Here is a 13,594-nt window from a genome sequence, read left to right as displayed (position 1 = left end):
TATTTCTTCTTTCTAGGATAAATATTGTCTTCTCTTGGACACCTCTCTTCCTCTTTTGATCCGATAGGGCCAATACACCGAGAAAAAAGAAAGACTTGTCGGGCTTCACTGTCAGGGTAAATCCTCCTGAGGAATGTTTTGCTTTCTTTTCATGAGTTTTACTTCCCTGTTAAAACAAGTGGGTCTTCATTTTCATCAGCGGTTATATAAATAGAGATTAGATGAAAATTGTTCAGTTTGACTCAAAGGTTGTTATTCATGGATATTGTTATTTATTATTTTAAGGTAAGGCCTATTGTCTGCACTCTAGCCTCCTGCCGAAGGATTTGGTTAGTGGTCGGCTTCAGTGGAAGGTGGCTAGAGTCCACTCAATTTAAAGGCGTTTTCCAACTTCCGTGACAGAGCTCTCAGAGAGGCCTTCAGGGCAACATGGGGCCAAAATTGCTCCCAGACGAGCCGGAAGAAGCCATTATAGAGGCATACCAGAGATCAATTCTCCTATATATATATATATATATATATACACACACACACAAAAAAAAAGAAAAACCCACCCTCTCTGGGCTACACCAATCTGTATCTGATGCTCTGGTCTGGGCTCCAACCACACCGAGGATAACTTGTACTTTCTGAAAGTTTATCCCATTTGTGCACCCACCCAATCCCGGCACTCCGGCAGATTGCTGTGGGTAGGAAAGTCCTGCCCAGGACCGAGGTGGAGCAGTCAACGATGAATGAATCGTGGAGGAAGCTCTGCCCATAGATGAGGTCAGGTTCTCAGGCATTGACGAGATCTCCAAGCAGATAGCAAAGAAGTTGTTCAACTGAGGAGGCTGCGTAATATAAGAATGATTAAATTAATGATCAAGAACAATAATAATAATGATCGTGTTTGTTAAGCACTTACTATGTGCAAAGCACTGTTCTAAATGCTGAGGGGGGGGGGGTGGTATACAAGGTAATCAGGTTGTCCCAACTGGGGCTCTCAGTCTTAACCCCCGTTTTCCAGATGAGGGAACTGAGCCACAGAGAAGTTAAGTGAACGATTCATTTGAGAAGCAGCATGGGCTAGTGGTTAGAGCATGGGCCTGGGAGTCAGAACCTGGGTTCTACTGCCAGCTCTCCCACTTGTCTGCCTTGACCTTTGGCAAGTCAGTTCTCCTTGGGCAGGTCAGTTCACTTCTCTGTGCTTCAGTTACTTCATCTATATAGTGGAGATTAAGACTGTGAGTCCATATGTGGGACAGGGACTGTGTCCAACCCAATTTGCTTGTATCCAGGGCTTAGTCCCGTGTCTGACACATAGAAAGTGCTTAACAAATTCTCTTTAAAAAAAAAAAGAAGAAGAAAAAGAATGGTTGATGAACAGGTCAATGGGTTAATCGCATCTCATTCAGAGGAAGCATTCAAGGACTTTATTATATGACAATTCAGGATGCCACTGCAAAATACCAAAAGAGATGAAGACTAAACCAATAATTGTGTGGTTTCTGTGTGCAGAACGCTATGCCACACATTTGGAAGAGTAAGAGTACAATAGAATTACCAGGCAAGATTTTGCCCTGAAGAGGTTTACAGTCTAGCAGGAAAGAGTGACAATTAAGTAAATGATAAGTAGGAAGAAGGAGAAGGAGGTGTAGATACTCCTGAGTTGTTACTTAATAAGGTTTGTGAGATATGAACATAATGCTATGAGAGGTTGGGGGAACTAGGTGACACAGAAGTTCTGAGGTGGGAGTTGAGGGTACAAGTTATGGTGTCTATCAGCTGCTAAAATTTGGGGGAGTAAAAAGTCATTAGCTTTCAAGGCAGGGGATGCATTTATAAATGATTAATAAAGACAGTCCTCATGGAGGAAGGAACCGAAAGGTACCTAGAGATGTTCAGGAGGGAGTTGTTTTGTTAGTTCTTATATTAAGTGTTTACTAAGCACTGGGGTAAAGTAAAGATAAAAAGCTCAGACATGGTGCCTTGGGGTTTATAACCCAGGTGAGCAACAAGATGATTTCTGAAAAAAAGGAGGCTTCTGTTCAACAGCTGTTGAAATGGGAGAAATTTGTCATTAAATTGAAAAACCACTCTTCAAAACAAGCATTTCTGTCTGCAGCTTCCCTCAAGGAATTGTAATTACACTTATTTATTTCATACTGTGATGTTATCGCTGTGAATAAGATTTAAACAATAGTTTAGCACCATTTTTTAAAATGTTATGTAAGCCCTACTATCTGTCGAGCTAGCACTGTTCTAAGCGCTGGGGTGAGTACAAGATCATCAGGTGGGAAACAGTCCCTAACCCACATGGGGCTCATAGGCAAGAAGGAGGGAGAACAGGTTTGGATTCTCCATTTTACAGGTGAGGAAACTGAGGCACAGAGAAGTTAAGTGACTTGTCCCAGATCGCACAGGAGGCAAGTGGTGGAGTAAGATTAGACCCCAGGTCCTCTGGCTCCCAGGCCCATGCTTTTAAAAGTTTGTAACACTTAAAAAGGAATTTCATTTTAGTTTTTCCAGAGGTTCTGCAGTGGATCTTTATTCATTGCCAGTACCGCTATGGAAAAGCAAGCCACAATGATCTAAATTTCAAGGAACATAATCCCTTTGTATCATGGGATATGCCTGTATTTGATACCAAGAGCCAATCTCTCCCTTCTGTGTCATCTATGCACTTGGATCTGTGACCTTTGGACATTTGATATTTGCCCCACCCTCAACCCTATGGCACTTACATACGTATCTATAAATCATATTTTTTTTTATGATTGTCTCCCCCTCTAGACTGTACGCTAGTTTTAGACAGAGAACATGTCTACCACCTCTGTTGTATTGTACTCTCCCAAGTGCTTAGAACAGTGTGCTGCATGCAGTTAGAGATCAGTGAATACCACAGCTAATGAATATGTTTTTTTAAAGCTCAATGCTCAGCCCCCGGGTGGGAGTTAATTAGCGATAGAGGTCTGTCAGATAAAACTCTCTAACCTCAGCTCCAGCAGTGGCTCGAAGGACTTTTCCAAAATTCTTCAGGGCAGAGTCCAAATCTGTGGCTAAATGTAGGCTAGAATAATTCAGGGATTTATTCACCTGAATGGGTTTTGGTAATCTCAGCTGTTGTACTGCACTGTATTTTCAGGTTATCATGGGCAATCCCAGGAAGGTGTATGAGAGTCCACAGTCAGTTATTTGCAGTTTGCTTGAAAAGCAGCGTGGTCTCATGGTTAGAGTATGAGCCTGGGAGTCAGAAAGATCTGAGATCTAATTCAGGCTCCGCCACTTGTGTACTGTGTGATCTTGGGTAATATCTCCTCTGTAAAGTGGGAATTAATACAGATTAGCCCATGCGGGATGTGGACGGTGTCCAACCTGATTGTCTTTCATACCTACCCCAGTGCGTCCCTGGCAAAAACAGTAAGCACTTCAAAATACCATAGAAAAAAATGATCTTTAGCAATCAGGATTGGCTCAGTTTGAGGCTCAACGTCGACTGCACCCATCCCTGTTGCCTCTAGCCAGGATTCCTTCAATTCCGCAAAGTTGCACATAAGGCTTTCTGGTCTTTTCCCCTAACCATCAGCCATGGGTGCTCATTTCTGTTTCCTCAGTCCCAAAAGATCTTTCTGCCTTGGCAGAAAGGGCACTGCTATTTGCCTAAACAAGTGAGACATTAGTTCTAGTCCTCAGACTCTGTTGTGGAAGCGTAATGAAAATATTTGCCGTATCAGGAAATGTAAAATGTTCAAGAAAATCACTACCTCGTGTCATGCTTTCACTACACCGCATTGTCCGCTGAAGCTCTTAGACGTATACCTGCAATTTTGTATGCTCAGAAAATTTACTCTGGCCAGTGGAATTGAAAACTGGCGACTGCAAATTTTCCTTTTTATTTTTTCCTTTCTTTAAATTGATGCCCCGTGGATTTGTATTTTGGCTTGGGTGTGGGTCTTTCAGACTTCCAGGGGACCAACCGGGTGAGACTAACAGCCAAGAAGCAACGTAGCCTAGTGGAAAGAGCACAGGCTTGGGAGTCAGAAGACCTGGGTTCTGGTCCCGGCTCTGCCAACCCCATGATTCTGTAACTTCCTTAGCAGTCGGGGCGGTGGCTGGCACCCAGTGAGCGCTTAACCAATATCAAAATGATCATTATTATCGTTATTTTTACAGCAAATGTATTTTATTGTCAGTCTCTGCCCAGTGGGTTCTGGGAATTCATAAAGAGAAATGGCTGCTTAGTGAGACGCGGTGCCATCTGGTGGATAAAGATGCAATATTCACTACTCTGAGAAAATACTGTAAAAATATCCTTGGAAAGACCCAGCTTTTTAACAAAGAGAGTGTCTAAATTAAATTTGCCCAATTCACTCAGTCCATTCATTGGAAATTTTTGCTTTGCCAAACCTTATTTTATCGAGGTCCAAAGTGACTCGGCTCCAGTTATGTTTCGTAAAGGTAATGCGTGCGTTCTACCTAATTACTGACTCGATTTGTGCCGCGTTCGGTGCTTATATTGTCAAAATGTTGCAATATGGTGGCTTGGTATTCGAAGCAGAATTTTTAGGAGGGCTGTAGCAGGAGAAGCATTTACTGTTACAGTTCTTTACTTCTGAATTCTCCATGTTTTCTTTTACAAAATGTAGACTTTTCATCCCATATGTCAGATTTGAGAGAGTTTTTAAATAGGACTTAGAATAGAATGAGGGTTTAGTGACAGAGGAAGAGTCAAACTAGAAGGTAAGTTACATAGTAATCATAATAGTATTTATTTAAGCGCTCACTGTGTGACGGGCATTGTTCTAAGCACCGAGATGGATTGCAGATAGTCCCTCCTCCACATGGAGCTCATACTACCATCTTAAGTCACGAGAAGGACTTCTTAATTTTCCAAACTTTCTGGAGCCAGAGATTGACCCGGGAAACTGACTAGTGGCTTAGCCCAGGACCGGGACTTTAGTGGTCTTAAGAAAACTTTGACTATGAACAACAATAATAATAGTATTTGTTAAGCACTTACTATGTGCCAGGCACTTTTCAACACGCTGGGGTAGATACAAGCCGATCGGGTTGGACACAGTCCCTGCCCCACATAGGGTTCACAATCTTAATTCCCATTTTACAGAGGAGGGAATTTGAAGCACAGAGAAGAGAAGTGACTTGCCCAAGATCACAGCAGATAAGTGCCAGCGCCGGGATTAGAACCCAGGTCCTTCTGACTCCCAGGCCCGTGCTCTAGCCACTAGACCGTGCTGCTTCTCACGATGTGAAACAAAACATGAATCAAAAGGAAACCTTATATGCATGTTTACCTTTTCTTCCTGCCTGATCCTGGTAGTTAATCAAAACAATGATAACTTGAAGCTATTCTGTCAAATATCTCAGAGAAATAGTTGATGAGATAGGGGATGAAAGATAGTGAAAATGCATTTTCCTAGGAAAGGGGATAATTATGTCTTCCCATTTCAGTCTGTTGTCACTTCAGGCTAAAGTGTTATCTTTAAACTATGGCTGCACCTACTTTTTTTGGTTTTATTTTTAAAAATAAAATGTTTTATTTTTAGAAAACAAAGGAGAATTTTGACTTCTCTGCTGCTCTCGAGTCCCTCTGGTCCTTTCTGGTGAACAAACTGGCATTTGTCTGTCTAAATTTGACAGATATGCAGGAGAGTTACCAGCCTGCAAATTTAACAGTAATAATAATAATGTTTAAGTATCTGCTATATGCCTTGCTCTGGGGTAGATACAAGATACTCCAGTCAGATACAGTCCCTATCCCACATGGGGCTCCGAGTCTAAGGCGCAGGGAGAACAGGTATTGAATCCTCATTTTACAGAGGAGGAAATCGAGGCATGGAGAAGTTGTGACTCTTCCCCCCCATCCCCCAAATCAATCGGCTGACTCCTAGGCCCGTGCTCTTTCCACTAGGTAATGCTACCTCTCGATCTATGAATTCATAGTATGCCAATGAGTCTATTCATGGTGTGGTATAAAATTAAAGGAGGTATCTCTGTACTGTAGTTATTGTTCCTCAGTTAGGGCGAGGTGTATTTGTGAAGCACGAGGTTTGCCTAGAGGGCACTGCCTTAGAGCAGGCCAATGCAAAAAAAAATAAAAATCCCCAAATTACCATAACTGCATCTCTGTTCCATTCAGCCATCTGGTGTTACAGAATTAGGAAGTTCAGGATAGGAAACAAAGTCAGGGGGAATTAAGTTCAATCTTTAGGCATTCCCCAACCAGCCCAAAACTTCAGACCCGATAAGACAGATGTGGGACCCGATGGGACAAAAAGGGAATCGAGATAAATGTAGCAGAAACATTAAACTTTAAAGGAAGGAAATCAGGGTAATATCTTCTTGTCCTCAGTGCTGAAATTTGATGTCCGTGTTATGGGCGCCAAGTTTAGGACTGGGAGGTAGGAAAGTTGAATCAATAGCAAAAGAAATAGCTTAAGAGGAGCAGTACCATCTTCCATTTCACGCTAAATGGCAAAGTTAAAGCAGGGCTCCTCGGGTAGGTGCCCAGTGGGCCAGGTCTAAGGCAGAGATGAGGGGTGTAGACACAGGCAAGGCCAGGAGACACAGCCAGAGAGATGGATGCACACCCACACACGGTCAGAGGGGTGGACAGCCAACATATACAGGCCAAAGAGGACACACATGAAAAGCAGCTTGGGTCGGGGACCCGTTCCCCACTGATCATGGCCTGGCATTTCCAAGCGGGGCCGAGTGTTCTCGCCCCCATCTTAAGCTAAAGATAGGAGAGAGCCGTGACCAGCAGCCATGTCACCACTCCAGCTTCTCGTTGGCCTCCTTTTTATCGTGAGGGGTGGGCATGCCAAATCCCCTCCATCCCATTTACGTGGAGAAGATGGCTCCCGTTGTGTGCTCCTCCCATCCAAGCGTTGTGTTCCTGTTAGAGGGTATTTTTAAAAACTGGATTTGTTTAATCATCAGGCCCCCGTGTCGGGCTCGATAGGGTACTTAAGGACTTGGCTGATATTACTGCAGCACTACATATGGGAGGCCTCTGGAGAGAATACAGGTCTGAGAGCCAAGAGATCTAGTTTCGAGTGGTCCCAGCTCTGCCACTGGCCTGCTGGGTGAATTTGGGTAAGCCACTACATCTCCCTGTCCTCAGTTACCTCCTCTGTAAAATGGGGATCACGCCGGCCTCTTTCTCACAGGGATTTTGTAAGGGTAAAATGTGATTGATGGCTCTGGAAGTGCTTTTGAAAAAATAAAACAATCTGTCTCCAAATTAAAAGCATTACTATGAAGCTATTATCCTCAAGAAAGTGTGGGAAAGGGGGGAAAATCCCTGAGGATGTTCAATCTTTAGGCGTTCCCCAACTAGCCCAAAACTTTAGACCCGATAAGACAGATGGACAAAAAGAGAATCGAGATAAATGTCTGAGGAAATGGACAAATGCTGAGCCTGTCTTTAAAGAGGAAAATTACTAACTCCTACCTGGATTGCTTTTTGCTCTTAGACCAAATTCTCCAACAAATAATTTGTAACCCTGTAGGTGGGCAGGGTGCTGGTCCAGGTGATTTCTCAAGGTCCTTTCCAACTCAGTGAACTGCCAAAACATTGGAATCCTGCATTTTGGGAGGGATGAGAAATTCCAGTAGCTCAACATTTGAGGAGGAGGCATTTCCAGGGGCTGCATTGTGGAAGGATCCCGCATTAAGGAAAAGTCTCAGTGTTGGACTCATTGTCCACCACCCCCCTGACCCAGCCCAGGAGCACAGCTGTTCCTTCTGCACCGCATGCTCGGTCAGTCGGTCGATCATATTTATTGAGCGCTTACTGTGTTGAGTACTAAGCGCTTGGGAGAGTCCAGTTAAAGAGTAAACAGACACATTGCCTGCCCACAGTGAGCTCACAGTCTAGAGGTACTGTCAGGCACATAAAATTGGAAGAAACTTCCCTAACCCACCTCCTTTGGTCCAAAGCCCTGGGGGAGGGGGGGAACAATGCCTTCCACCAAAACTGAAGCAAGTCCCCGGAGAAGTCTGTTAGATTGAGGAAGACCTGCAACTGTGAGCTGGTCATAGGCAGTGAATGTGTCTGTTTATTGCTATATTGCATTCTCCCAAGCGTAAGCACTCAATAAATATGAGTGAATGAAAAGGCATCAGTAAAGAGTGCCTGCTTTGCTCTGGGATGAGTTGATCCCTGGCTGCGCTAGTATTCAGGTATTTAGTGAGAGTGTAGATTCTGTAAATCTTTTACCAATAATTGCTCAAGCCCCTTGTTAGAGGAGGGACTGTTTGTTGATCTGCGCACATCCTCCCCTGCTTGCCCAAGATAATTCTAGGATTCTGGGGAATGGCTTAGGAAGACACCTTAGGGGAGAACATACAGTTTGCCTCTATCAGGCCTTTTCCTGCCAGGGAGGAATACTTAAAAGAGTAAATTCCTTTATCTGGGACCAGGTCTATTCCACAAGGAAGTCCGAGTTGCCATTATTCACTCAATAGTATTTATTGAGCGCTTATTATGTGCAGAGCACTGTACTAAACACTTGCATGATACAATTCAGCAACAGATAGATTGCCATTAGATCCAATCCATTAGATTGGAGGATGGTAAAAATGTTCGTTTCTAGAGGTTTTTGGTTGCTAAAGTGCTGGGAAAATGTTTGATCCCACATTTTACTTCTGTATATACTTTTTCTACAATTCTAATTTTCAGTGATACATTTTAAAGCTGTATTTTCTCAATAAAATTATTGGGGGAGAGGCATTCACCTGGGAGGTAGATTCATGAAAATAGCCTCTGAGATGCATTACTTTTCCCTTCATCACGGTCTTCATTTTGCTGCCAGCTTATATATATATATATATATATATTTATGTGAGGCACCTAATAAGATCCCATTGGCCATTTGAGGGGTGTCTTAGTCCTAAAAGCCTCATGGGAGTGCCTGAGTCCTAGGGAACAGAAGGCACTTGGGCTAGAGATGCAAGAATGACTAGGCCCAATCCTCGCTTACCAAGAAAGGTGGAAAATCGTGGCAGCTGATCTCTGGTGAACAAGATTGTTTTACTCTCTTCTTCACAGGACACTGGCATCGGAATGACCCAAGAAGAGCTAGTAGCCAACCTGGGAACAATTGCCAGATCAGGCTCAAAGGTAAGAGCGGGCCTCTCTTTCTGTTTTTGGATTCGAGTTTTCTCTTCGTGTCCTTAGCTTTGGTGTCCAAAGACTCTCTTTTGCACCCACCAGAGGATACATTCCCCTACCCTCCCCGCCGTTCCTATCTCCACCAGACTTAGAGCCTATCCTGGACACTAGTTGCTAGAGTAGGGTTTTGTACAGTGTCTGCACCAGGAAGACCAATACACAAGAAATGGTCTTTCCTCCTTGCCAGTGATTGTTTGTTACTTATGCTAATTTATAGCATATTTGTGGTTCCTGATGTCCTGCCAGTCATATGAAATGACCGACCGTTTTCCTAATAATTCTTAGCAAGAATGAATTCTCTTTCCTCCACCTCCAGTTTCCAGCAGGCAATTCAGACTCATATCAGTAGTTCTCTTTCAGACTTTTGAAATGCCAGTTGGAGATTTACTTTAGGGGCAAAGGGTCAACAGGGCAGGGTTCAAAACCTCGGGTGCCAGAGCTGATCTCAGCTCTTGCAGTGAAGAAAAGGTTCCACTGATGACAGATGGTTCTCTTTTCAGCCGTGGACCTTCCTGGAAGGTGCAGGCTGCAGCTGCTGGAGTCTTGTACTTCTCAAAGTTCACTTTCATCATTCCTGCGGCGAGGAGTTATATCCCTTGCCTTCTAAAATACTCTTTTGCCAGTTTGATCCCCATTTTCATATTTGAACATATTTCATGGCTAAGAGTTGCCCAGCAGCTATCTCTGGGTTAATGAGGGAGGCGGGAAGTTGAGGGAAGAGTGAAGTCAGAGGGCATTATGATTAAGAAGTTAAGTAGGAAGGGAGAGAAAATGCAGGGTAGAATAGAGAAAGTGAAAAGCACCCGGGCAGATTTATTTTCCACGATTTCCTTCTGGGTTGCGTACACAAGGGAGTGAGGGCCTTCTGCTCCCATCATGGTTTCCTGTGTTGCCAATCCTGGTCATTTTGAGTGTAGATGTTCCTCCACGTTGGTTTCGATTCCCATTTTTAAGGGCCCTGAGAGGCATAAGCCTCCTTTCGATCTCCCTGCCTCCTGGCCCTCCCCTCTCCGGTCATTATTTCACTCTGCCTTCTGGATTGTTTTTCTGAAAAACCCAATCAGTCTATGCTTCTCCACTCTTCAAAAGCTACCATTTATTGCCCTTACACCTCTGCATCAAACAAATTCTTTACCAGCAGCTTTAAGGCATGATTCAGCTCTCCCTCTCCTTTCCCCACTGCAGCCCAGGCTGCACACTTCGCTCCTCTAATTCCAGCCTACTCTCTGTACCTTGATCTTGTCTTTTCCACTGTCAACCCCTTACCCCCATCCTCCCTAGGGCCTGGAACTCTTTCCCCCTTCATATATGACAGTCTACCACTCTCCACACCTTCAAAACCCTCCCCAAAATCACATCTCTTCCAAGAGGCCTTCCTTGTTTCCCTATGAACATGGCTATGTACCCTTTAAGCACTTTGGTGCTCCCCTCAGCCCCCTAGTCCTTATGAACATATCCTTATACTCTACTATTTCCCCATCTCGAATTGATTTTAATGTCTGTCTCCCCCTAAAGACTGTTAGCTCCTTGTGGGCAGGGATAAAGTCTAACAATTCTATTTTATTCTTCTTTCCCAAGCGCCTGGTACAGCAGTCAGCATACAGTAACCACTAAGTCTAGTGGATAAAGCACAGGTTTGGGAGTCAGAGGACTTGAGTTCTGATCTCAGCTCTGCCGCTTTCCTGCTGTGGGACGTTGAGCAAGTCACTTAACTTCTGTGCCTCAGTTTCCTCAACTGCAAAATAGGGATTCGATACCTGTTCTCCCTCCTACTTAGACTGTGAGCCCCATGTGGGACAGGGACAGTATCTGGCCCGATTAACCTGTAACTACCCCAGCGCTTAAATCAGTGCTTGACACATAGTAAATGTTTAACAAATACCATAAAAAAATGGATTGATTGCTGGTTAGGGTTTCAGTAGAGGCAGTTCTCCCATAATGTGTGTGGATAGATACAAGATATTCGGGTTGGACCCAGTCCCTGTCCCATAGTCTTAATCCCCATTTTACAGATGACGTAACTCAGGCACAGAGTAGTTAAGTGACTTGCCCAGGGTCACACGGCAGACAAGTGGTGGTGGGGCCGGGATGAGAACCCACTTCTTGTGACTCCCAGGCCCATGCTCTTTCCACCGTGCCTCGCTGCTTCTCTGTTTCACGAAACTGTCTTGCATTAACGTAGCTCCCCTTCTCCCGTTTGCTCAGCCCGCCAACAGACGATAGCTGCAGCCGGGCGTCCCCTACTATTGTACTTTTCCGTTAATCCTTTCAAAGTGTAGCTCACTATCGCCTTTAACAAGAGCTTCGTAGGTCCCGTTGCATAAGAGGGCATTATGCTGAGATTAGAGGATTAGCAGAGCATGCTTATGATCACTAAAGAGGGCCAATTTGCCCTTCGAAAGAGCTGTATGTAAGGGAAGCTAAATCGGGGCACTGGCTCCTAACCAGCGGATGGTGTGGCCCAAGCCTGGCTGAATTTGTGTCCCAGGTCCAGGGACTTGTTTCCTTTGGATTGCTGATATTTGGCAGAAAGATTGGAAAACACGCCAGTCATCCCGGAATCATCGGGCGGCTCTGAAAGGGGATAAAACGTTCCACCCACACCCTCTTTTCCTTTTCTTCAACTCCCTTCTGTGTCACCTTGACTTACTCCTGTTATTCATCCCCACTCCCGACCTCACAGCACTTATGTCCATACCTGTAATATATTTATAATAACAATAATGATGGTGGTGGTAGTATTTATGTGCTTACTATATGCAGAGCGCTGTACTAAGCGCTTGGGAGAAAACAGTGCTTACAGAATTGGCGGACGCGTTCCCCGACGTAATGATTAGCTGTAATAATAATAATTGTGGCATTTGTTAAGTGCTTACTACGTGTTAGGCACTGTTCTGAGCTCTGGGTAGATACAGGCTAATCAGGTTGGACACAGTCTCTGCCCCACGTGGGGCTCACGGGCTCAGTCCCCATTTTACAGATGAGGTATCTGAGGCCCAGAGAAGTGAAGTGACTTGCCAAGGCAGGTCACATAGCAGACAAACGACGGAGTCGGGATTAGAACTCACGACCTTCTGACTCCCAGGCCTGTGCTCTATTCACTACACCTGGCTGCTTCTCCCCCTCTAGACTGTAAGTTGGTGGTGGGCAGGGAGCGTGTCTGTTATAGTGTGGTATTGTACTTTCCCACAGAGAACAGTGCTGTACACGCAGTAAGCTCTCGATAAATACGATCGACTGACTGGCTCAATCTTTGTCGTCGTAGGCATTTCTGGATGCTTTGCAGAATCAGGCCGAGGCCAGCAGCAAGATCATTGGCCAGTTTGGAGTGGGCTTTTACTCGGCCTTCATGGTGGCAGACAAGGTGGAGGTTTACTCCCAGTCGGCGGTCCCCGAGAGCCCCGGCTACCAGTGGCTATCGGACGGGTGAGTGCCTGGAGCGGGGCTGGACTGGGGTCAGCTTCCATCTTGGGGCACGGACGCGTTCCAGGAAGGAGAGGCCTCTTGTTTTTGCCACCTCAACTCCTGAATCGAATTCCCACTGGATTCCCGGTTGGAAATTCAGGTTTTTAAAGTAATCATCAGTGACGTTTAGAACCCTCAGACTTTTTTTCGGGGAAAGTCTGGAAGGGGCCTAAGATGGTTTGGCAGGGCTGGCAGACAGAAGAGCGTGAGCAGGGTGGTATGGGTGGAACACGCGATGTATTATCGAACGTCGGCCGTGGGCAAGATAAGCGCTGGGGAAAAAATGCAGGGAGGAGAACTAGTCATGGTCCTGGCCCTCCTACCTGCTCTCTCTAGACTAAGAAATAATTAGCCTCTTGGTTGCCCGTTTCTCCCATCACACTGAATGACAAGTCCTTTCCAAATTCCTTAACTGACCTAACGTATTAGTAGTTATTAATTGTCCAATTGGTGCTGTGCATTAAGATCTTGGGAAGTACAAAACAAAGAAGGGACACATTCCCTGCTCATAAGGAGCTGGTACTTTAACAGAGAGACAGCTATGAAAATAGTTACATATAGAGTAATCTAGGTAGGTAATTGAATGTTTCGTTGAACAAATGTACATTCAGAGTGCTGAGGATTTGCGATAAATTAGTTCATCATCATCGATGGTATTAACAATAATAATAATGTTGGTATTTAAGTGCTTACTATGTGCAGAGCACTGTGCTAAGCACTGGGGTAGATACACGGTAATCAAGTTGTGCCACATGAGGCCTACAGTCTTAACCCCCATTTTACAGATGAGGTAGCTGAGGCACAAAGAAGTTAAGGGACTTGCCCACAGTCACCCAGCTCACTACCTCTCCTCCCTTCTCTCCTTCTACCGCCGACCCCGCACGCTCCGCTCCTCTGCCGCCCACCTCCTCACCGTCCCTCGGTCTCGCCTATCCCGCCGTCGACCCCCGG

At 44.9% G+C, this 13,594-nt stretch overlaps 1 protein-coding gene across 1 annotated transcript in view; it reads left to right on the top strand.

The window, feature by feature from the left end:
• The window catches only part of TRAP1 (TNF receptor associated protein 1), a 63,649-nt gene that overhangs the window by 27,659 nt on the left and 22,396 nt on the right, over positions 1-13,594 (top strand). Inside the window, exons 5-6 of the mRNA XM_029057914.2 lie at positions 9,056-9,127; positions 12,444-12,604. Of these exons, the coding sequence (XP_028913747.1) occupies positions 9,056-9,127; positions 12,444-12,604 (233 nt within the window). The remainder of the gene's footprint in view (positions 1-9,055; positions 9,128-12,443; positions 12,605-13,594) is intronic.

The sequence above is a fragment of the Ornithorhynchus anatinus genome, chromosome 2 (genome assembly GCF_004115215.2).
Source record: "Ornithorhynchus anatinus isolate Pmale09 chromosome 2, mOrnAna1.pri.v4, whole genome shotgun sequence".
Lineage (NCBI taxonomy): Eukaryota > Metazoa > Chordata > Mammalia > Monotremata > Ornithorhynchidae > Ornithorhynchus > Ornithorhynchus anatinus.
Note: the sequence above shows the minus strand (reverse complement) of the source record. Positions and strands in the feature narration are given on the sequence as shown.